The sequence below is a fragment of the Daphnia magna genome, linkage group LG6, assembly GCF_020631705.1.
Source record: "Daphnia magna isolate NIES linkage group LG6, ASM2063170v1.1, whole genome shotgun sequence".
NCBI classification, from domain to species: Eukaryota; Metazoa; Arthropoda; class Branchiopoda; order Diplostraca; family Daphniidae; genus Daphnia; species Daphnia magna.
This window is the reverse complement of record NC_059187.1, coordinates 3,201,287-3,223,889: the sequence shown is the minus strand read 5'-3', so window position 1 is coordinate 3,223,889 and position 22,603 is coordinate 3,201,287. Positions and strand designations below refer to the sequence as shown.

General features: G+C 39.2%; 3 protein-coding genes and 1 long non-coding RNA gene across 17 annotated transcripts in view; 1 reads left to right on the top strand and 3 right to left on the bottom strand.

Moving 5' to 3' along the window:
- Positions 1 to 4,599: 4,599 nt before the first annotated feature.
- LOC116925641 lies at positions 4,600 to 5,949 on the bottom strand. Of its 6 annotated transcripts, none has more exons than XR_006647985.1 (6): positions 5,827 to 5,949; positions 5,568 to 5,751; positions 5,408 to 5,505; positions 5,126 to 5,324; positions 4,757 to 4,986; positions 4,600 to 4,692 (listed from the first exon to the last, which is right to left on the bottom strand). It is a non-coding gene; the product is annotated as an uncharacterized LOC116925641 (long non-coding RNA). The 6 variants fall into 6 exon arrangements; XR_004395633.2 differs by having other exon boundaries at positions 5,408 to 5,622; positions 5,688 to 5,751; XR_006647984.1 differs by having other exon boundaries at positions 5,408 to 5,519; positions 5,688 to 5,751; positions 5,827 to 5,948.
- Positions 5,950 to 6,386: 437 nt separating this feature from the next.
- Positions 6,387 to 9,320, bottom strand: LOC116925585 (UDP-N-acetylglucosamine transporter). 7 transcript variants are annotated; one of them, XM_032932316.2, is made up of 9 exons: positions 9,169 to 9,305; positions 9,033 to 9,094; positions 8,152 to 8,959; positions 7,874 to 8,065; positions 7,485 to 7,784; positions 7,265 to 7,387; positions 7,020 to 7,203; positions 6,829 to 6,947; positions 6,387 to 6,772 (listed from the first exon to the last, which is right to left on the bottom strand). In XM_032932316.2, exons 4-9 carry the CDS (start codon positions 7,958 to 7,960, stop codon positions 6,530 to 6,532), a joined length of 1,056 nt encoding a protein of 351 aa, XP_032788207.1. In that variant the 5' UTR covers positions 7,961 to 8,065; positions 8,152 to 8,959; positions 9,033 to 9,094; positions 9,169 to 9,305; the 3' UTR covers positions 6,387 to 6,529. The 7 variants fall into 7 exon arrangements, with proteins under 7 accessions (XP_032788207.1, XP_032788210.1, XP_032788211.1 ...); XM_032932319.2 differs by having other exon boundaries at positions 8,152 to 8,333; XM_032932320.2 differs by having other exon boundaries at positions 8,152 to 8,328.
- Positions 9,321 to 9,407: 87 nt separating this feature from the next.
- LOC116925577 (inhibitor of growth protein 3) lies at positions 9,408 to 11,675 on the top strand. The gene is made up of 10 exons (XM_032932306.2): positions 9,408 to 9,555; positions 9,626 to 9,697; positions 9,763 to 9,891; positions 9,960 to 10,094; positions 10,161 to 10,278; positions 10,350 to 10,557; positions 10,626 to 10,816; positions 10,871 to 11,054; positions 11,122 to 11,231; positions 11,454 to 11,675. Exons 1-10 carry the CDS (start codon positions 9,528 to 9,530, stop codon positions 11,455 to 11,457), a joined length of 1,179 nt encoding a protein of 392 aa, XP_032788197.2. The 5' UTR covers positions 9,408 to 9,527; the 3' UTR covers positions 11,458 to 11,675.
- Positions 11,575 to 22,603, bottom strand: part of LOC116925534 (sodium channel protein para) — a 33,624-nt gene continuing 22,595 nt past the window's right edge. For all 3 annotated transcript variants that reach the window (XM_045175661.1, XM_045175662.1, XM_045175664.1), the window contains 12 exons: positions 22,130 to 22,174; positions 20,865 to 21,002; positions 20,564 to 20,711; positions 20,363 to 20,487; positions 19,830 to 20,167; positions 19,553 to 19,726; positions 17,625 to 17,747; positions 16,226 to 16,348; positions 15,927 to 16,130; positions 15,616 to 15,861; positions 15,277 to 15,547; positions 11,575 to 15,076 (listed from right to left, as the gene is read on the bottom strand). In XM_045175661.1, coding sequence (XP_045031596.1) covers positions 13,899 to 15,076; positions 15,277 to 15,547; positions 15,616 to 15,861; positions 15,927 to 16,130; positions 16,226 to 16,348; positions 17,625 to 17,747; positions 19,553 to 19,726; positions 19,830 to 20,167; positions 20,363 to 20,487; positions 20,564 to 20,711; positions 20,865 to 21,002; positions 22,130 to 22,174 — 3,113 coding nt within the window. In that variant the 3' untranslated portion in view covers positions 11,575 to 13,898. The remainder of the gene's footprint in view (positions 15,077 to 15,276; positions 15,548 to 15,615; positions 15,862 to 15,926; positions 16,131 to 16,225; positions 16,349 to 17,624; positions 17,748 to 19,552; positions 19,727 to 19,829; positions 20,168 to 20,362; positions 20,488 to 20,563; positions 20,712 to 20,864; positions 21,003 to 22,129; positions 22,175 to 22,603) is intronic.

Genomic DNA, 22,603 nt, shown 5'->3' with positions numbered 1-22,603 from the left:
GTTGTGATAGGAATTCAGTCTAGATTATTGATGTACGCACCTTTGATACCATTTTCATGATGTATTTTCGAAAAGAAGGAGCGCACGTTGTTCGTGATTCTTGCCCCGTAGTATCCAATAGGTGGTATTTGGGCCTTACGGGGTCTTTTCTTAAGGATTGGTCCGGTGGAACAACTTCTGTTCTTCTGCTTTTGTGCCCACACCCTCCACAGGTTTCACGTGGGTAATAAATTTTAAAACCGATTCCAAACCCAATTTACACCACTTTCTGCCCCGATTGATACCCTGAAACCGATCCTGATTTTTAACCAGTTTTAGCCACAAGATGGCGTCGGAAAGGATTCAGGCGCTAGCTGCGCTGCAATTTAACAAGTGTTCGATCTTCGGCCTTCTATTATAGCTACCCGCATGCGTATTTCTGAATCACAAGTTCACGACCACGTGTAGTCTGCTAGTCTTGTTACGTACTTTCATAAGAAATTTTTGTTCGGTCTTTTTTTACCGACATGCCCCTGATTGTGATTCTTTGATCCTATTCTGACAACTGGCAGGACAGACAAAGAAACTGCCTTTTCCACAGCATTTTCGTCTTGGGAGGGGTAGAATCTATTGCAACATAAATTGCTTATACTTTTCATGAATTAGATTTCGAGAAATTACATAACAAGTGCAAGAAGATTGAACAAAATGTTAAAGCGCAACAAAAGAATAAAAGACTTCCAACCTCTGCCCACAAAGATGTTTAAGGTATTTGACAAATCTGCGATCAATCTCAATCTGTAAACAATCTGAAAAACATGCTTGTCTGTTCATCTCAGTGATAAGATGGCAAATTTATTGAGTAAATCTGACTAAGGAAGCATTGAGGGAGCAAATCTGAGAAGTGTCCCTGAAAAACGTAACTACTGTAACTTGTCCCAGGGAGATGATCACAGCAATCCATCATTTGTTTCAAAGATTTTTTTATGAAGTTACAACATAGAAGCATGATAGAAGGTTGGCCACTTTTTACAGTAGAAAACCATTTGGGTTGCACCATTTAGATAAATGACTCCAAAAATTTATCATTTTGCAGGTATGGAACCAGTATGCTTCATACAGGTATATGTATGAAAGGAATTTTCTTTGATATCAATACTGGGATAAATGACTGTGTTTCTCATCAACTTTCAGGATAAAGGAAACCATTAATGCCTCAAAGACTACAAGTACTAGTAAAAGTTTAGAAGAGACTTTTATTGGATTACCTTGCAACCTCTTACTTTTATTTGAATGTAATTTGACAAGAATTTATTTGAAAGATTGCCCAACATCTATGGAAAAATTACTTAGCTGATGGTAGTATTTTGTTCTGAGAATGTTGAATGTCTATTGTGAAGGTTTATCAGATAGTTGTACTGACACAACCTTTCTTTTCTAGAATCAGCTACATTTAGCAGGTTGGCATTATTGGAGAACTGTTAAATATTTGATATTCATAATGTTCGCAAGGCTTTTAAGAAAATAGTTTTCTTTGCCCTAGCGACAATTTGGAATGGCGATGGTGCGAGTGATTCAGATTTTAAGTCAGCGTGGAAATGCAATAGTTGACGACAAGTTTCTGAGCTTTATTAATTTTTGATACTAAAAAATTGTAAGATTCGCAGCTGGCAAGAAATGAGAGGACGATCGGTGATGAGACAATTAATTCTAATCGCTGTAACTCATGGACACGTCGACATTCATGGTAATCAAACTTAGAACGTCTGCAATACGAAATTTTTTACCATTCTGAAGGAAAGCTGCAAACATATTTTCAGCATTGTAATAAATAAATAAGCGCGTTCATTCCCTTCAAGCAATTGTCAACGCGAGGGTAAATTTAAAAAAAAATTTCATTTAAAATAAATACTATTTTCAAAAGATTTTTGAATTTTTAGCCACGTAGGAATCTCCCATACGTCACTTTTATTGTTGCTGACAGTGACTGTAATTATAGCTTACTTAGCCCATGCTTATCAAGAGCTGCACTCTTGGTTCTCCGACCTAAAAACCATAATCTTCAAAAGCTTTCAGGTTTTTTATGGTCGTAGAACAGCAGACGATGGAGGTGAGGAAGTAACGAAGCAAATAAGAAATTCATACATTTCATTTGAAGTACGTACTACTCGATTTGAACAGTTCAAAACGGCACTGTACCATCGAGCAGAACCTAAACGGTCCATGCATTGAAAATGTCGTACCTCTGTTGATGAATTTTCACCAGTACTCTTCCACAAGGCGCACGCGAAACAAACGATAGCGAAGGACATATGGACTTGAATTGGTTGTTTACAACCCATGGCTTTCCCTCATTCCAGGATTAGTATTATACACCTTTTGCACTTGCACAGAGCGTTCGGGAACGAAATCAGTTGTGAATGGGTTTGCTGTTGACAAGCAAGATTTGTTATCAAACAGCATGCTGTACATTCCAAACCCCATTTTCATACTTTTTATGTCTACAGGGAAGGATTTGGAATTTTACCGAACTAGACAGGAATGAAATTTGTTGTGGCTGTACATTACAAATCCAATTTCATACCTTTCTTTTCTACAGGGAAGGATTTTTTAACCAAAGTAGACAGGATATTTATTCTAAATCCCACAATGTCCTGGTAATAAATTATAAGAAAAATGCCCAAAAGGATTTCACTGTATTAAGTGGATGTATCAGCAAAAATTTAATACTAGCTTGTGTTTTTTTTCTTTAATGTAGACTATAAATCCTACTGAATTAGAATAGGATTTTCACTGAGGCTGGGTGCCAAAACAATGGATGATAATTGGAAGCGCGATTGGAAATATCCATGATTTATTAACGTTCACTTATGTTACGGTATTTTATTAAAGACAAATTAAAGTGCATATCTGGGCTCCCTTCTTTTCTGAAGCCCCGTTTCCCCTTGACTCATAATAAGCCCGTAGGGGGCCAATAAAAATTCTATTTTACATTAATTCTGAAAAACTTATCTTTCATACTTTCCTTGAGTTTACACAATATATTTATCTTGCCGATGACATTCCAATACTTAAATCTCATATTTACGAGAGTTTTATTAATCTTCAAATTAATTTTGTATTTAATATTTATATTAGTTAGAATATCAGATGTATTAGAATACTTCCACAGATTTTAATTTAAATCTTTCGGGTATTGATCCCGGACTTTCAGCGTGCATTGCCGATGCTCAACCGTTGAGCCATGAGTTATATTTAATTAAGCACTAATATTAGAAGCCACGAAAAGTTAAGAAAATTTTTATAGGCTCGTAAAACTATATGCTAATCTGATAGGTATATTTTCAAGGATCATAGGTCTGTGGTATAACATTGGTGTGTGGATCATAAGGTCTCAGGTTCAAACCCCGGCTGAAGTTTTAAATGATAAATGAAACATTGTAGTAATTTCTGTTAGTTGGATTTATAGTGGACATGTTAATAGGAAAATATCTTGAATCATGCTACAAAAATATTCTAAGTCCAAATTTGTTGAACTCAATTAACACGAAAATAAAGACAGTTTATTTATAAGACTTGTAGCTCAGTGGTAGAGCATCGACACCGTACGCCGTAACTTAGGGTTCAATTCCCAGATGAGTCGAAATAACTTCCACATATATCAACAGTTTCGGTTGAATGAAAGTATATTATAATCTTATATACACTTAATATTGATCAAGCAATATGAGCGGAATCTTCCTGCAGAGGAGACCAACGGTTAAAATCCGTTGCAAAGTGTTCAAGTGGAGGGATATGCGTTCGCGCCGATGAATCAAAACTAACAATTTATTAAAATTTGTTATTGGTCACTATATTAAACATTGCCAAAATATCAGTCCCATTGCTTCGCAATGGGGAAGTTTCCCGACCCGACTGGCAGACGTGGAAGGTGAACACCTGGGAAGGTTGGAAGCCCAGGACATCAGGAACCTCCGTGGAATCGAACCACTGACCTTGGAGTTGCAAGGCGGATGCGATACCTTCCTGGCAACCCCCCCTATATCCCCCCCATTGATATTTGATCCCCTATGTACAACTTTGCACAGCTACATTAATGTGTTGAAGACATAGATTTCAATATAATATATATCATAGCTCAATGGTAGAGCTGTGGTCTGGAATGCTGTATGTCAATGGTTCGAATCCCATGTATTCTATGTATTCACTGTTGATGATGGATATAAACTCCGGACAATATATAAACTCCGGACAATACTCCAACCTCGGAGTGCGTCCAGCTATACAATTAAAAAAAAAAAAAAAAAATGATGGATTAAATATAGTGATATATAAATTCTAATATAATACAAGTATAATTTAAATTGTTTTTTTTATTAACAAACAATAAATTGGGAAGAATTTATCATCATAGTATGCGTTCAACTATACGCTCTTTATCGGATTTGCAATGTTCCAATTTAAGCGACCAATGGCACCGTTGTAGAACATTTCACATTGAAGTGCAACTTTACTCTTTTAGGAACCGAACCATAAACCTTCAGCGTGCCAGTCCGATACTCTACCGTTGAGCCATGAGTCATACATTTAAGTTTCATCTTTTTACCAAGAGGTTAAAGGTAACTTGTTCACACTTGTAATAATAATTTAAAGGGCGTTTCCCCAATGTGAGTCCACAGATATCGAATAAGAAGTTATGCAACATTTTTCGTCCTGTAATTATACACTAGCCATTAAAATCAATGTTTCGCAGTCAATGGAAAGGAAACCAACAAACCGTTTTCAGTCAAATCATGGAACTGGACTCAGTAATATCAGCAATAGCGGAAATAATATGACGCGAAGATTTTGCGACGCAACGCAACCCTTCTGCAACCTTGTCTACGCTGGCACCATAGGTCAGTAATACCATTTACCGAGTCTCTAAGCCTTTAAACAATGGGCACTCCGTTTCTACTTGGATCTTGAATTGCCCATCGCGAACATCTTTTCTCTCCACCGTTCCACCTTAACAGAACAAAACAAAAACATAAAAACGTTCAAACTATTTTACTACATTATTGTTATTTCTAACATGTTAAATACTGCTGAAAAAAACAAAAACAATTTGAATGATAAAAATGTGATATAAAACAGAATTGTTTACCTAACTCCTTGTTGAGTATTTGCTTGCCATAACAAATTCCCAGCACTGGAAGACCGCAGCCTAAAGCTTGCTGGGTCGTATAGTGGGGCATCAACCGCGTACACTGAGTTAGGACGTGTTCAAAAGTAATATGAAGTTCTTTTTTGGCTCAACCATTTCACCGATTCAACCCTGAACATTTGAATACACTTCTATGATTCTAAAAGGTAAATATAACAATAACATTAAGCGGAAAAGCCAACTAAAAAATTTCTGTGCTTTGTTTTTGGTTTCAGTCTTTACCTCCTGAAATTATAAATGCTTTATAGCCTTGTTGAAGCAGAAAGGCACCTGCAGTTTCCAGGGCTAGAATATCAGATTCCACATGTTGTTCTCTGACTCTGTGATAAATAACCTAAAGTATAAATTTTTTTTATTAATAAATTTTTATATCATCTACCACCCAATGGTTTTGTGGATGGGTGTCTGCCTGTGAAGCTGAAGACTGTGGAATAAATCTTCATTTGTGAAAACAATTGATCTAAAGCAATAGGTCATTTGTTGTTTCATTTTACCAATTTACCTTTTGTTGACAAAACTAGTAACGAGAAACAAATGCATCATCCTCCAGCTTTAGGTTTTTCCTGCTAATTTAAGTATACAAAAAAAAACCTTTATTAACTTTATTACCGATTTGTCAAATACCTTAAAAATATTTTTACAATCTTTCCCATGTTCCATGTTCCAAGCGTTTGATTTTTAACACAAGTTAACAGCCAGTATGGCGGCAAGTCGGCAACAGCATGGACATTTGGGCAATGATATCAATTTCTTCTGCTACCGCTACCATGTTTGGCTTTTGACCCTCTGTTGCCACAATAAATTTTTGCATTACATTTGTTTAAACTGAATCATAAAATTCACTGAGATGTGCAAAATTTTTTTACATGGAACCATAGTTTATTTGCGAATAGTAACAAACCTGCCAATCAAATATCCATTATAAGAATATCAAAATTGATCGCTAGATGGCCAAGGGTAGCAAAAAAGAAAAAAAGGCGGGAACAAAGGTTAATGTGGTTACCATATTTTAATACTTTTATAGTCAATAATCGACTTGGTTTTAAGGTTAGTGCTGGTATAAAATCTCATGTGAAATTACACTATACTGCTATCTCGGTTATCTCTACTAGAAAACAATAGGATTTTATACCTATTAACACAACAGTATACTTTCAAAAAGTGGAGAATTATGACTTGTCACTGGAGATCTTTAGAAAAGTTATTTGCACAATGAAATTGTATTTTTGAATAGTGTTCCAGACTACATTAGAATGAGACAACACTATTTTTTTATATATCAATAAAGGTTTTATAAAATTTTCGTTGATCCCTACCCCCTCTGGCCTGGCACAGAGTCATAGATTATGACTCTGACAAAACTGTTAACTCTAGCTTTCGACTTCGCTTGTCGATGGCAGTCGTATACAAAAACGTAGCTAATAGGATGAACAAAGTTCCGACAATAAATGTCGGTGTTAGATTAAAATCATCCAGTATGATATAAGATAGAATACAAGATAAAACAATTGAATTCGAAGTGGCAAATGTTTTTAAAATATTATCTGCATACTTTATAGTGCCAGCAACTATTATTCCTCCGGATGCCTAATGGAAATAAAGAAACATTAAATATTCGATTTTAGGTTTTAATATTGTGTTACCTGCATAGTTGCTATTAACCACACAAAAGGACTATATCCATGAAAATAGCCTTGTTTGGTAACAGTACCACCATCTTTCACTAAAACGCCTAAACAGGCGAAGAAAACAGAAAACAAGCCTGAAAGCGTTGAAGAAGAAACATTGCTAAGCGAGCGTGATCGCATCATTCAAGGAGAAATTAATAACTTACTCAGTTGAAGGCTTCTTATTAACAAAGACGATTGCTTTCCATTTTTTATGAGTTTCTCGTTATAAACTCCGGCAAAACCGCTAGTCAGCGTAGCGCAGCTAATCGCTATAAGTCCGAAGACGTAAACCGATCCTTCTCTTTGGGAACGGAAACTGAAATCACCACTTTCTTCATTGAAATTAAGCTATTTAAATATGCTGATCATTACCGTTTTTAAGAATACGTATAGTTTGCTTCAAACTTACCTGTGTCAAAATTACCCCGAGCATTAATAAGAAGAGAGAAAGCCATTTTTTAACTGGCAATTCTTGTTTTAACAATCCCCTTGCAAACAACGCGGTCGTCAAGATTCTTGCTTGATAAGTGACCTTTCAGATGTGAAAAAACAATTGATTAGTAAAACATTATTGTGTAGGTGTGAGATCTCGCCTCACATCTTAGAAGACCATTGGGATGGGCTCTTACTTGGTAAGTGGCTGCGTCGAGACATGATAGTGAATAAATAATCAAATTGTCTTGCACGACATACAACAAGCTTGGCAATGCCAAGGGAATGGTGTCAAGTGGTCGGCATACTATTTCGTTATAGAGCAGCTGGACTGTTTTTCGTATGGAAAATTTCAGCTGCACCGTCATGAGGATAGTGAGAATCAGCAAGAGTTTTATTACTTCCATAGTAAGTACCAATGTTGATACGACGTACTTATTTCTTGATGTAGACGCGTTGATCATCGAAGCCCGTAAACAGAGCACTGTCGCTGTATTCTGTTAGAAAATAGTAATACGTTATGTAAAAACATCTCGAATGATACACTGAAAACTAGACAAGAAACAATGGAAAACCAGAGTCTTACCTGCATTGTTAATAGTAGCAATAAGCCATAACGAATGACTGATGAAGATCTAGACATTTTCTTATAGAGCTTGGAATAAACCACCATAGCTTTCACGTGAATCAAATTGAATCAAATGAATGAGAAACAACTATTTCGGAAAGAGTTAGGTTAACAGCCAGCTGCGCTCCATTAAAGCCACTTGCTTTGTGTCTACGTGGCTCAAGTGCGAGGAATGGGGAAAAAAAAAAATTATTACATACTCTGTGGATTACTGGGGTGCTGAGAGGAGATCATACCTTCCGTCGTTGTTATAGCAGCACCCGTGAGATGATTGATGGACCCGTTATTTTTGTATGGACTGAGGCGTTTGCCGTAATCACCTCTTCCTCGCCAAGGTTACCATGCATAGCCACCATTCTCAAACTACAATGTTAATTTTCTTCTTTATGTGGCACCTGTTGCGGCTGTTATACCTGTGCTTTAATTTAATTAACTAATGTGTGCTATGGCAAAATTTATTTTTTTTTGCGAAATGAACGGATTACACAACCATAAACTGAATGATATTGTTTGAATTTTATACATTTAGCTTTATTTGTATGATACCTTGTGGCTGAGCACGATTGGTTATGGACGGGTTACCCCATAGGACACACAAAAAATTATGGATTCGTGCTGGAAATTATAAACCTATTTTTCAAGGGGAGGGTGCTGAGGAGATTTTCTGCGGAAACGGGTTTTTTTCATCTTAAAGAATGTTAGTACGTGCAATCCATATTTAAAAAAACTAGACTACTAAAAATGTACAAAGTGGCAAGTTAATTTAATAAAGGATGATCGAAAGGACCTAGCGATATTCAAAAAGCTTCTATAATACTAACTGCATTGTGGACGAAAGATAAATCGTTTCTCAAAATCAAGTTAACATGGACGGCCAAGCCTAGTGGTTAAGGCGTCTACTGTTAATCATTAAAAGCCCTGAATGAGGCTTAGAGGGATCGAAGCAATGTAAATGCAAACATGGAACATGCAACCTGAACTTGGGGCACGAGTCTACGGCCAGATGAGAAACTTTTTCGGTCAATTTATAATTTGTGAAACGAACTTTTGGGGAAAACAATACAAAACAACAAACAATACACAACATGACGTAATGTAACGTAACAATATCACTAACCTTCTGGTAATTTGTAACGAATGATTCCAGTGCAGATGATCTCTTTCGTGGATGGTTCGGATCTTGACACATGCAAAAAAATATTTTCAGCTTAAATTTTTAGGTTCAGTGTATACTTAAAATTGCGAAAACATACTTTAAAAGTTTAAAGATTATTTTTTTGGCTCACAAACTAGATCAAATCAAAGGTATAATGACACATGTCTTCCTTGGTTTCAATTTTCAACCTTCACCTGTGCTGAATGTGAACTGCGTGATGACTGATGTTGACATCGGTTGCATCTTGCAAGAAATTGTACTAAAATTTTCTGAGAGAGGAAGAAGAAGACAGTTGACTGCGTAACGCCGCACCGCGGCTAGATATTAAGTCTTGTAGATCAGCCACAGAAATAAAACAGTAGCCGCCTGCAAGCCAATCCGTCATCCCACCAAGCGTTGTTAATCTTTTGTGAAAAATATAGTATTTTTGTTGACGGAAATTAGAATAATACGAAAATGCTGTATTTAGAAGATTATTTGGAAAGTATGATCAGTGTTTCAAGTGATGGTAAAGTTCTGACTAAAATTTTAAAATTACCATCTTCCCACTGTAGTGATAGAGCATTTGCCCCAAGAACTGAGGGATCGATTTACAGAAATGCGCGAAATGGATTTGCAAGTTCAAAGTAACTTTCGAATAAGTGGTGAATTTTAGTTTCTTTCCCAACAATAACTGTTTTCGTTGGAACAGATACAACAGATAGCATAGAGGAGCGTATCCGTGTTTTGTTTTGCAATGCAAAAAAGCTGAAAACCCCAGAAAGAGATGCTGAATATGAAAATATTCGTAAAGACTATTTTAAAGTGTTGGATGATGCTGGTAATTGTCACAAATATTTAATTATTTTGTGGCTTTTTATTATTGCGAGTGATTTGATGAAAATTAAGATGAAAAAGTTCAGCAAGCCAACCAAATGTATGATTTGGTTGATCGTTACCTACGTCGGCTGGACCAAGAGCTTCACAAGTTCAAAATGGAGCTGGAAGCTGATAACAGGGGAATCACAGAAGTCTTGGAAAAGCGTATGTAGTCCATGTTATTTTAATCTTCTGAGATTGTAATTGTTTTGTATCTTGTGTTGATAATAGGTTCGCTTGAACTGGACATGCACAATGGGTCCCATTCACAAAAAGAAAATCGTCATGTAAACTCCCATTCGCGAGTAGCAGAAAGGGATCGTGAAAGAGAGGGAAGGCGTGCAGCTGGGTATTAAACTTACATTTCCACAATGCCATTGTATACAGAACATTCGTTTAAATGAATATTAACACGTCCAGGGGAACTCAAATGAATAGACAAAGTAGTGCTGCTAGCCTACCTGTGCAAGAAAAAACATGGTACGGAGATACACCAGCTGCCTCTCAAGCGATTCCTTCTTCCTCGTTGGCGGTTACAACCCCTATTTCGGCTACATTAGGCCACAGCAGTTCGGGGAGCTCTGTTATAGCCGCAGCCGCTGCGCAAGCGATTGCTGCCACACAACAGGTATAATGTTCGCGGGCTTCATTTGGCTGGATTACTGGTTTTCAAACAATATTCGACCCCTTTTCTAGGTACAGCAAGGTCGACGTAGTGCAAGCATGAAAGCATCATATGAAGCTCTGCAGCAATTCACGCAGTCCACTGATGTGGGTGTATTGGGAATCACCCCTAATTTGGCTCTCCCGTCAGTCGATGCACGTGAAGTTACGGCTAACGCAACGGCCTTGGTGTCTACTGGCCACTCAACAAAGAAACAGAAAAAGTAATAAGTAATAATTGCTCCGTATGCAACAAAACTCATTGCTTTTGATCCTAGGAGGCGAGAACCAGTCATTGAATTGCCAGTGGTTCCAAGTGAACCAATGGAAGTCGCCGCCGAAGAGGCCATGGAAACCGAAGAATGTGTCGAAGGCGAATGGGCGCCAGATCCCGATGAACCCCGCTACTGTTTGTGCAACCAAGTCAGTTATGGTGACATGGTGGCCTGTGACAATCCAGACGTAAGAGTGATTTACTGTTCAGTCATAACAATACGGGTCTTATAGCTCGATGATTTTTATTTGGCAGTGTCCGCTAGAATGGTTCCATTACGCTTGCGTTGACATAACAGCCCCTCCCAAGGGGAAATGGTATTGCCCGCGCTGCGCAACATCCATGAAGCGAAGAGGAAGGAAACAGTAAGCTGTTGGAATTGTTGGTTGTATGAGACGTTTAGTCTTGTATTTGGTATTGCTGTATTAAAGAGATGATGTAGATGTCAATGACATGCACGATAATGAAATGTTTTAATTGTTCTCAGCTGAAAGTTGGAACCGTTTGGGCGACAAAAGCATAATGCGAGATTGAAAAAGCCAGTAGGGTTCACTATGCCGTTCCTTACATTTGGCTTTGTTTTCTAGATGAAAATTCTACCCTTTCCCTGCTGGTCTTTGGCGCGTTTCAGCACTCGGTGCTGCTGGACTTGGGATCTAGTAGAGCCAGCCTGAGAACAGAACAGAACAGAACACATTTGTGTACGTGTTTTTATTTGAAAATGTTGTATTGATTCATGGATTAATGGAATGCGAGGCCACGCAGTATGTACAGCGGCAACAATACAATAAACGGTCGAGGGAATAAAACACGGTGCGAATTCGTCCGAAATCAAATTCGAAGGAGAGATAGATAAAAGAGAATGATGCAGTAAAGGAGAAGAGAAAATCAAAACAGTTATCAAATAATTTGGGAGACATAAAACAAATTATATTGGGTGTGTTTTTTTTCTTTTTCTTTGCCAATCCACACACACACATCGAAGAGGCTTGAAAACCATGGATCGCTTTGTGATCGAACCGACTTTGAATTGAAATATACATAAGAGCCTAAAATGGCAAATGGCAGGTAATTGAGATTTTTCTTTAATGAGGAGGGACGTAGGGTGTAATAAGGTTTAACAGACCATCAAATCATCGTGCCAATGATCGTCCGATCGACTTTCAAATAATGTGTTTCGTAATCGAAATAAATAATTCTGGATTCCCCCCCTAAACTTAATAGATTTTCAAGAGAAAAAATGTCTTTGTTTCACTGACGATGAGTAACGCAGTGGGGCTCAAAGATGTGTCTAGTTGGTTAAAAGGCTTGTAAGGCTTCTTATCGTCTATATGTACAAAGATGTATGCTAAAAAAAACAAAAAACAAAAAAACAACTTGTTGGACTGTGAAAAAAGAAACGGCAGCGACAGAAAAGATGTGCCCTAGAAAACAAAAAAAAAATACTGTCGAAAAGCCGCAACTCTCGTTTACTTGGAACGTGAAGCCCCTCTTTAATCCGAATAGCCCTTTTTTCTCCCCACCGATTTGCAATATAATTCCTTAAGTTGGAAAGTGGTATTTTCAGGCAAAACAACAAACTAAAAAAAAAATTAGAAATTCGAGACTGAGATTTCGTACCGGTCCGAGTCGCAATATGACATGGACATGGACGACAAGGGAACGCATTTCGATTGTTTAGCTATTAGAAATAACGAAGAACACAAACGATACCGCCAAGAATAAACATACTAAGAGGAGGAGACAATCCAGAAAATCAAAAACTGGAGAAGGAAACGATCGAGCATAGATTACAATCATTTCTCAAAGCTCTGCGAGACACGAAATGATTAAAAAACTGGTAAAACAAAACAAAAGAAAGGGGAACATTCTCGTTAGAAAAGAACCGCGAAACACATTCAACCCCGTTGAGGAATTCACACAGCAGCAAAATCCTTCCGTGAAACTTCTTCGTTGTGTTTTATGTGCCATGTGCACGTCTGCTATACGTTGGTGTGTGTGTGTGTGTGTGTGCCCATCAAAAACGTCCGATGGAAGGCCGGTAAATTGCAGACGAAATGTGCTGTGTATACGGTGGTGTTCGTTCGTGATTCTTCCTCTTCGTCTTTCTTTTACACGATGGCAGATTTGGTGTGGGGGAGGAAATGGAGAGAAAGGGGGAAAAAAGGGACAGAAAATAGCAATCGGATTCGAAACGAGACGAAACAAAACAACAGTTGTTTTTAGCTGAAAAAAAAAAATGGCTGTGCTCACGAAAAGGGCGTTATCACAGATGTACATACTGTACTCGCCTCGGTGCGGGGATTTTTCGACCTCGAAATGAGGCTGACGCTGCGAACCAAAGCTCAAACGCTTTTTTTTTTTGTTTGTTTTCTTTTAGTATTGCGTTGACGTTGTATTGTTACAACTGTACGATATTAATAATAACGATAATAATATTAATAATAAGAGGAATAACGATAGAAAGAGAGTTAAAGAGCTGGACCTCGGATGTCGTTTCAAAAGTGACCAACAAACGATAATTGATAATCTTTTATGACGATTAAAGTAATTGGAATCGACCAATAAACAGACAAGAGGATTTGAAAAGAGCGGGCGACGAAACGAATGACCAAGAAAAAAAAACAAATTATTATTATTATTTTTTTTTTTTTGATATTGCAATTTATCTTTGTGAAAATAATTCTGCAACGTTGAGCCTTTGCCGTTGTGCTGAATATATGCATTCTTTAAATAAGCTTTGATATCGGATGAAATCAATCATCATAAATATACGGGCAAGTGGAGTGGGGAAATCCTTCCGAGGAAGGAAGGGGGAGGTTGGCGAGAAAAAGCGAAAAAAAAAATTAAAAAAAAATTTAAAATAAAATTAAAATGCCGTCTCAAAATGTGCAGCAAATTGAAATTGAATTTGCCTCGCTACCTGTTTAAGTGCTCTGTGTGTGTGTATGTGATTTGATTACCCCATATAGCATATGAAATAATTAAAAAGAAGAAGATGAGCTGATGATAGTGGGCGAGGCTGGTCGCGGTCATACGTCCGTTGACCGTGAACTGATACTGGACGAAGATCGTGAATGAATCACTACTTTGTGTCCGTTTTTCGTCGCGAAACCATCACTGTCAATCAGGATGGCTGTCTGTTGGTGGGGCGAGTCACTGGTTGCCCCGGCAACGGCTGAAATAGACGAAGGCTCGTGGGTTCCAGCTTCGCCCGTCATTTTTCCAGTGTCACTTCCAGCACCGCTGCAACCTTCGCCGTCAGTGGAGCCCGAACCTCGCGGCTTATCACGGTGTCGTCGCCAGGCATTTTGAATCAGCCGGGCGCAATATTCTTCACGCTGTCGCCACAGGGTCGACGAAACGGGATCGTACCCCGGCCGTTCGATGGCCTGGGCCGCTTCGTCGATTTCCACCGGCTCTTCAATTGGGTTGCCTTTACGGGCAAAGAAGTCGCGTGTCAACGCGTCCAGGATGTCTACGCAGTACATGAGGTCGCCCCGACAGATGGGGATGTCCATCGAAACAATTTTGTACTTGTTGGGTTTATGGATTTGCAACGGTGGCTCCAGCACGTCCAGGAAATCGGGAAGCTGATCGTAACGGATGTACTGAGTGCCTTCGGGATCGAATTGCTGCCAGATCTCGTAGTACATATCGTAATCATCGTCAGTTAGACCTTCCTGAACATCTTCCGTGGCTTGTGAATAATTTTCCAAAATGACGGCGATGTACATGTTGATGACAATCAGGAAAGAGATGACCAAATAGGAAAGCAAGAAAGCTATGCCCATTGTTGTTTGGCCGCAATTGCCAGGATCCCCTGTTTCCGGATTCGGTGAGTTGCACTCGACCTCGTTGATGATGCCCTCCAGGACACTGTCCCATCCGGCCGACGTGGACATTTGGAAGAGGAGGATCATTGATTTGCCAAAAGTTTCGAAATTGTACACTTCGTCGATGCCTGATTTGTGTTTCACATTCATGAAGAACGACATGCCGAAAATGGCGTAGATGAACATGACCAAGAAGAGCAGCAAACAGATGTTGAACAAGGCCGGCAGAGACATGGCCAGGGCGAAAAGAAGCGTCCGGATGCCCTTGGCTCCCTTGACTAGACGCAAGACTCGGCCCACCTTGGCTACTCGTACCACTCGCAATAATGTCGGTGACACAAAATATTTTTCAATCAAATCGCTCAACACCATGCCTGTACAAAAACAAAAGAAATTAGTTGCCGCGACGTCGGCTGTAATCTGGGCTCTCTGAAACCCGGCGTATTACCGGAACGTACTGGCGCGACACACCTAAAGCATGTTTTCATATTCGCGCCAGTACATTCCGGTGGTAAGGCCGGTTTCAGCTAATTTCAGCCAAAACCCAAAATTTAAAATTGAGATAATTACGAACCCAATATGGACAAAATGACAACGACGAAATCGAATAGATTCCATGGCTCTTTAAAATAGTAATGGCGGAGAGCAAACACTTTGAGACTACACTCGGCCGTGAAGATGACGATGAAAAAAATGTTGAGGTAGTCCAATATGTTGGACAAGATCTGGGCCGGCTTGTACTGATCCAGCGTCATGGTCAACATATTCAATCCGATGAACAACATGATGATCATGTCAAACTTTTTATTGGTGACGATTTGAAAGACGATCGCTTGTGGACGCCACTGTTAATGAGCCACGAATCAAGATTTTGTTTGTCTAAGAATAATATAGGATCAGGACTTGTTCGTACCTGAGGTCTGGGAATGGCTTTGAGGGGTTTTTTCGATCCCATTTTCTTCATGGCACTGTAGTATTTTTTCTGATCTTCAGTCATAAACATTTCCAGCGAGCCACCAGCTTTCTTTTTCTGTTCATTGAAGTTGTCAATGATGACTCCAATGAAGAGGTTGAGCGTGAAGAACGAGCCGAAGATGATGAAGAATACGAAATAGAGGTACATGTAGATATTGACCTCCCTCTTGGGCTGCTCGTCCACCTGTCAATGGGAACATTCGGCTGTTAATAGTTTAGCAAGATCCAGGGAATAGAATGTCACGTTACGTCTCGAGAATCGGTGGCATCCTTCATGATTTGCATCCAGCCTTTGAATGTGGCGACTTGAAAGAGGGACAAATAGGCTTTTCCGACGTGGTCAAAGTTCATTGGCGAATTCTGCCATGTGTAGTTGCTGCTCGCTTTTTCCAGGCACTGCGTCTTGTTCTTGACGAACTCGACAGAGACAACTTCGCCTTCGGAATCGACACACTGCAATGAAATTGATGATTTTAAGCGTCTGACAAGAAGCTCTAAAAGATGTTGTGTACCCGTGTCATCCACCATTCATTCGAATTCATCTTTACCTTGTAATATTTACCGGCGAACATTTGAACTCCCATGATAGCAAAGATGAGCCAAAGAATGAGACAGACCAACAACACGTTGAAAATGCTAGGAATGGCCTGGATGAGCGCGTTAACCACCACCTATGGAGGTCGTTTTGCACACACACAGACACACACACGAAAAGGACAGGACATTAAAAAAACAAAAACAAAAAAAAATTATTAGTTTCAGTTATCATGAAAGGATAATCTCAATCTTCACGTTTTGATTTAATTTCTTGCTTCTTTTAAAAATGGGGAACAACCGAGTCGAAACAGGGAAACTGGCCTTGCTGTTTATATACAATCAAATCTTGCACTAGCAAAAACAGTACAGTGATCTCTCAGAATTCATAACCATTCGATAGAAAATAAAGGAATGTATTGTGGAATAAAAAAATAAAAAAAAACGTATTCTATGAGTTACGTCATACGAACGAGAGGTTGAGACGGAAATCTTTGCATGCCCAATTCTTTGCTTTCCGATTATATTTATAACGATACAAAACGTGGTTGAAATGTCAAACCCAACTAAACGCATGCCTCGACTAAAAAATCAATCCCGATTCATTTTTGAATATTTTACCGTCCTCTTAGTTTAGTCTTCTTCTTACATGTCATTAGGGACTTCTAAATGGAGAGCTCACTTTGGTTTTTACCGGTTCTTGCAAGTACCGATTTCGGTATTTGTTGTTTAATTTTGCTTTTTTTTTTAATTATTTTAATTGTATGCAAGGTTATCGATCATCCATCTCAGATGATTAGAACGCAAACTCGTGATGACGTAATGTGCAACCGACAACGATCGTCAATTCGCCCAAAATCTCCGGTGTAAGAAAGAAAGTATTTTTATTTTTTTTTGTTTAAAGATTCAGCAGAATGGGAATTTAAATAGAAAGAAACTCTTGAGGATTGGGATCAAAGAGCAACATGCTTGAAACATAATTTTTTTTTCCTTTTTTAAAGTTTGTTGTTTGATTCTTTTTTTCTTATTCGCCACCCGACCAAAGTTCAGACGAAAGAAAAAAGCCAGGAAACATGAAATAACATTCGAAGCGTGTCAGAGTTTACCCGGACAACAGATCAATCATGCCATACATTTCTTGTTGCTCAAAACACTACGTTGCATACACACCGCACACTCGTGCTTTGCGCGCAGATTGGGTGTGGCCCGTTGGCAAGCACGACGATCATGCAATTGAATCGATTGAAGTGAGTTTGCAATGCGCAAGCCGAAAATACAAAGAAAGGTGATGATACGTTTTCAATAGAAAGATTGAAATGAACAAAAACAAACAAGAAAGCAAAAAGAGATGCGGGTGCTTTATAGTAGAAGTATTTTTCTTTTTTTTGTTTTGTTTTGTTTTGGTTTGTTTACCCTCATGCCCTGAAAGCGAGCCAAAGCCCTCAGCGGTCTCAGCGCTCGCAAAGTTCGCATCGTTTTGAACGCTTGAATCTTGCCGCCACCAAAAAGCGAGGCCACATAATTCACCAACGAGACCTGAACACACACACAACACGAACACAATTACCACTCAGGTTATGGGTTTTTTTTTTTTCTTTTTCTTTTGTTGTTGTCGTTTTCTCTTTGGCGGGTTTTCCTTTTTCAAACAACAAGACAGATATTTAAGCGTTTGACATCCAGTTGTCAATGGCTGCCTTCATGGCACAAATAACTGGATGACAAGAGATCAAACTCAAAAGGAAAAAAAAAAAAAAGACACACACGCACGCCACCAACACACATTGAGGAATGGCAATCACGCTCACAAGATATCAAGTGTAAAGAGAGATAGAAGATAGATCTACACAAGTCCTATCGCAGACACTATGTAGACCTATTACACGTCGTAGTTTTGTTCGTTTCAAACAATCGGTGCGTTCTCTCTATTCGGCCAGAATGAGAACCACTAATCAGAAGCCAGCAACAATGAAATAAAACGCAAGATGGACATGGCCAAACAATAAATAAAAAAAAAAATTAAAATTAAAACGGAAAGAAAAAAACAACAATGGTTAGCGGACAGCAGAAGGAGGAGAGAGAGAGAGAGCACAGACAGCACGCGAAGGCTAGAGAGAAAAAAAGCGACGGACATTAGACACATTTTTTTTTTCCGCGGGCTGCAATTAATTTATGGGCTATCAAAACATCCAAAAACAGCCGCCTCTGGAAATATTGGTACACACATACACACACACGGCGCGGTCGGGAGGGGTATACGCGTAGATGTGTAAGAATCAAGAGTTTCGGGAAATGAAAAGAGATTTGAAAAATGTTGAAATGTGGCTTATTCCGTGATCGACTTCTTTGAATTTGTCTTGATTTAATTCGATTAGCATTTAACAAAAAAAAAAAAAAAAAAAAATCCTACGCGTTTACATTCTCGAAGACGTTTTCCTTTTGGTGGTCGCTATATTTCAAAAAAACAAAACAAACTGTGTCGCTCAGTTTTGCATTTAGCAGCAACGGCTAGAACAACATACGATAGAAGTACTCAAAAACTTACACGCATGCCCTCCCAGCGCGAAACGGCACGCAACGGTCTGAGCGCCCGCAGTGTGCGCATCGAGCGGAAAGCGGGAATATCGGCCATCCCGGCCAGAGTGGCCGCCAAGTTGATCAGCGAGAGCTAATGGAGTCACAAACAAGTTTAATGTGCCGTGGAAAAAAAAAAAATAAAATAAAAAAAATGATGTGGTGTCACAACATGATGATGTTTCATTTATGTATGCAGCATAGATTGGCGGACTTGGTGCCGTGTACGGCCCATAACGGAGGGTTTCAAAAAGAAACGGATTTTGTTCTGACTGTCCGCTGCGCGTGCACTCAAAACAACACAACAACACGACGCGAAAACCAAAGGAAATGAGGGGAGGAAAAGAGGAGGAGGAATAATAAAAAAAAAAAAAAGAAAAGAAAAGTGGCTACATCAAAAAGTCGAGTGCGCGCGTCACGCCACTGCGCCCTTTAAAAACACAACCGATCGATTAGTCACACGATCAATATCAGCACAAAAGATACGCCGAAAAGGCAGACAGGCGGCTCTCTTTCCTGTAATGAAACTTTTGCTTTTTGATTAATAATAAGAAAACCTTAATTTCAGCCATTAATTCTTCCAACTGTTTCCCAGATACACACACACGCGGCGGTTTTCTCTCTTTCACACAACAAGCACGAATGGCTTTTTGACACGTTCAAATCCCAATTACGTCACCCATTTCTTTTTAGGGGTTCGGCGTGTGCATCCGTTTTACATTAGAAAAAAAAACAAACAAATAAATAAAATAAAATAAAATATTACATACCATGACGATGATAAAGTCGAGCCAACACCAGGCGTTGGTGAAGTAGTTTTTGAAGCCGAGCGCCAGCCACTTGATGAGCATCTCGATGAAAAAGATGACAGTAAATATACGATCCATATAGTAGAGGATGTCCTGGAGGACAGGTCTCTCCGATAGGTAGATATCCTCCAGAGCCTAAGCGAAGAGTGGATTATTTTGATTTGTTGTGACGGACAAGAAAAAATAAGCTCGACACATTGTTTTGCCTGATAATAAATCAAATAACGTATATCTTTACGAGAGCCAAACTGGAGAGCAGGATCATGATGATAACGGCCGTCTCAAAATACTTGTTTTCGATGAGCCGGAAAGTCTTGAGTCTCAACATTGCCCAGCCTTGCCAGAACGGCGACTGGTCATTGCCTTTGATGATGGGAACCTTCTCGTACCAATGATCCGGAAAGCAAGCGTCGGGGTATTGCGGATCTTCTTCGCTGTCCACGCGAGCTGCTATTTTCAGGACGGCAGCTTTCTCCGCTTCGCCATCGGTTCCATCTTCTTCTGCCATCGGCCGGTCTTCTTCGTCTCCCTCTTCCTGGCCTTCACCTTTAAAGCTTTCACCGTCGTCGACATCATCTGCTTAGGGGATTGCGTGAAAAAAACATTAGCAAGGCATTTAATTCCATCCCGCCCCGTGGGTTAATCCCTAATCTCCCCCTATAATCCCAAAGTCTCGTAGGCGAACCAAGAGGATTAGTCGATGCATCGTTACAGCAACAAGTAAACCCAAATCAATGGGGGAGAGGGGGCACATAGGGCGCGTCTTCGTACCTTGAAATCCGTCCAAATCTTCTTTACTGACATTGCGCTTCTCGTCATAATAGTCGACGCGTAAGCTGCCCTTATGACTGTCATCCCTCGTTATCCGGTGGCAATGGCTCCCGTAAGATTGGTAACTGTCGAGTAGCCAGTCAAAACAAAAGAGAATTTAGAAGAGGGGCCGATTCAGCGCTGCCGCTTTGTGCATGCTACCTGATGGTGTCATCGTCTTTGGCAGTTTTACGGCAGTCAATGTCGAGGACAAGCTCATCGGGTCGTTTCTTAGTGCTATTCATTCCGATGACGCAAGCCGATGCATTGTTGGCTGTTTTCTTGTTCTTCAGTTTGTTCATCGATTCATCTGCACACAGACACACACAGAGAAAAATGAAACAGAAACAGAAATTTAGAGTTAACTGATCATTTGAAAGCGTTAAAGGTTGATGGGGATTGAAGAGCTTTAGGGAAAAGTGATCAAGGATTGAATGAGTGTCTTTCGGAATGCGGAGAATACCGCGCATGACGCTGTCAACGGCCTCGTAGCCCTGCAGCTCAACGGGCGTCGGCGCTGTGCCATCGGCGCTGCCGCTATTGTTGGCCATCTTGGCCGCGCCGGTATTGTTCATCTCGACATCCGTTTCGCGGTTCATGTCTGCACCAGCCGACGAATTTTCGAGAACCCGAGTATACACAAGAAACAACCACGAAAAAAAAAAAAAAAAGGAGAGACAAACAATAAGCAAAGACTCTTTTATCGCCTGATTTCAAAAACAAATGTAAAGCTCAGATATTTTCTACCAATGACGGCTAATTAGAAATTCTCGTCTAAAACATAAAAGGGAGGGGGGAGACGGGCGTGAATCGGGCAAAAACGTACAAACCACTACTGCAATGTCGAACGAATTAAAAGAATCAAGTGGCTGTGCTAAATCAGACAATTGGCAAACTATAAAATTCAGCTTTCACGATTGCCGTCGAGTTGGCATGCCTGGCGCAAACAAATACACACACACAAAATTCAAATGCAAATGAAAAAGAATCAATTCATCAAATGGTGTGTAAGCAACGTGCGATGACGAAACTAAAAGAAAACAAACAAACAAACGATTGGATCCCACCAAAATGAATGACCATCAGTTGACTACAGTTTCGGGAGGGGCTTGATTAAAGTTTAAAGGCAAAATGGCGGGAATTATTTAGATTTTGTGTGTTGAAAACACTTAAACATCAAAAGCTTAACATCAAGTGTAGGTAATTGCCGAAAGAGGATGACCCATTGAAATACCTGGCATTAAAATGGGGTTTCAAAAATTGACGGCAAAATTTATGTAAATTCATGACAATTGCGATGTTAATGTGGTCAAAGAAATCGAAAAAACCAAAAAAATAATAAAAAAAATGTTGAGGGTTAAATACATTTATGAAAGTGTAATTAAAAATTAATTACGCCACTACGACTACGGGAACTACGGTTTAAAAAAAAATATAAGGGGGGCTCAATTGTGATAGCTATTCTCGTCCACCATCGAGTGTGTGTCTAAGACATCGAAAAGAAAAACCAATTCAAACGGAAGATATAATCAAGAGGACTAAGAAGAGGGTGAAAAGCTCCGACTAAGAAGGGAAAAAAAAAAAAATCAATGACACTATTTCTATACACTACGATATACATCTACTATGCGTGTACGTTATGTTGCACAATTTTCTTTTTTAAACTTTGCGAATAATTTTTTTTTTTTTTTGTTGTTAAAGAAATATGAGATAAGTTGGGATACATACACTTGTAGAATGGCCTGAGTTTCATGTACGTTATATCCCGGAACGCTGCATTTTTTTTATTTGTTTAAAAATTTTTTTTTGTTGATGCAAAAAGGCGCCCCCAAAAAGACAAGATGGAAAAGAAAAAAAAAAAAGAAAGAGATAGAAAAAAAAGAAAAAGAGAGAAAAAACGGTGAAGTAAGAGAAGAGAAAAATAAAATAGTTGCAACAGCAGCAGATGAAACTCAATGTAAACAAGTCGATTGAGGCTGCTACGTTAGAACTAAGATTGATATCTTTCAACTCCTTCCAAACTCAAAGATCACTTGCTCACTTCAAAATTCGATTTCATAGTTGATGATGTTGACGTGAAAGAGACTGAATGACGGGGGCCAGCGAAACAGAGACAGAGATTGACACGACAAACGGCGCCAAATTCGAATGAAAACAGATCGTGCGCGCTATAAATCTACCATTAAACCCTCAAAGTTTGAA

What these genes read in the sequence shown, in the direction of transcription:
- LOC116925585 (XM_032932318.2), bottom strand. Translation starts at nt 7,960, where the DNA reads ATGGTGGTTTATTCCAAGCTCTATAAGAAAATGTCTAGATCTTCATCA. An exon ending in TCGACGCAGCCACTTACCAA is followed by an intron (nt 7,388 to 7,484) that starts GTAAGAGCCCAT and finishes CACATCTGAAAG; the next exon opens with GTCACTTATCAAGCAAGAAT. An exon ending in TCGGGGTAATTTTGACACAG is followed by an intron (nt 7,204 to 7,264) that starts GTAAGTTTGAAG and finishes ATATTTAAATAG; the next exon opens with CTTAATTTCAATGAAGAAAG.
- LOC116925577 (XM_032932306.2), top strand. Translation starts at nt 9,528, where the DNA reads ATGCTGTATTTAGAAGATTATTTGGAAA. An exon ending in CACAGAAGTCTTGGAAAAGC is followed by an intron (nt 10,095 to 10,160) that starts GTATGTAGTCCA and finishes TGTTGATAATAG; the next exon opens with GTTCGCTTGAACTGGACATG. An exon ending in CGATTGCTGCCACACAACAG is followed by an intron (nt 10,558 to 10,625) that starts GTATAATGTTCG and finishes CCCCTTTTCTAG; the next exon opens with GTACAGCAAGGTCGACGTAG.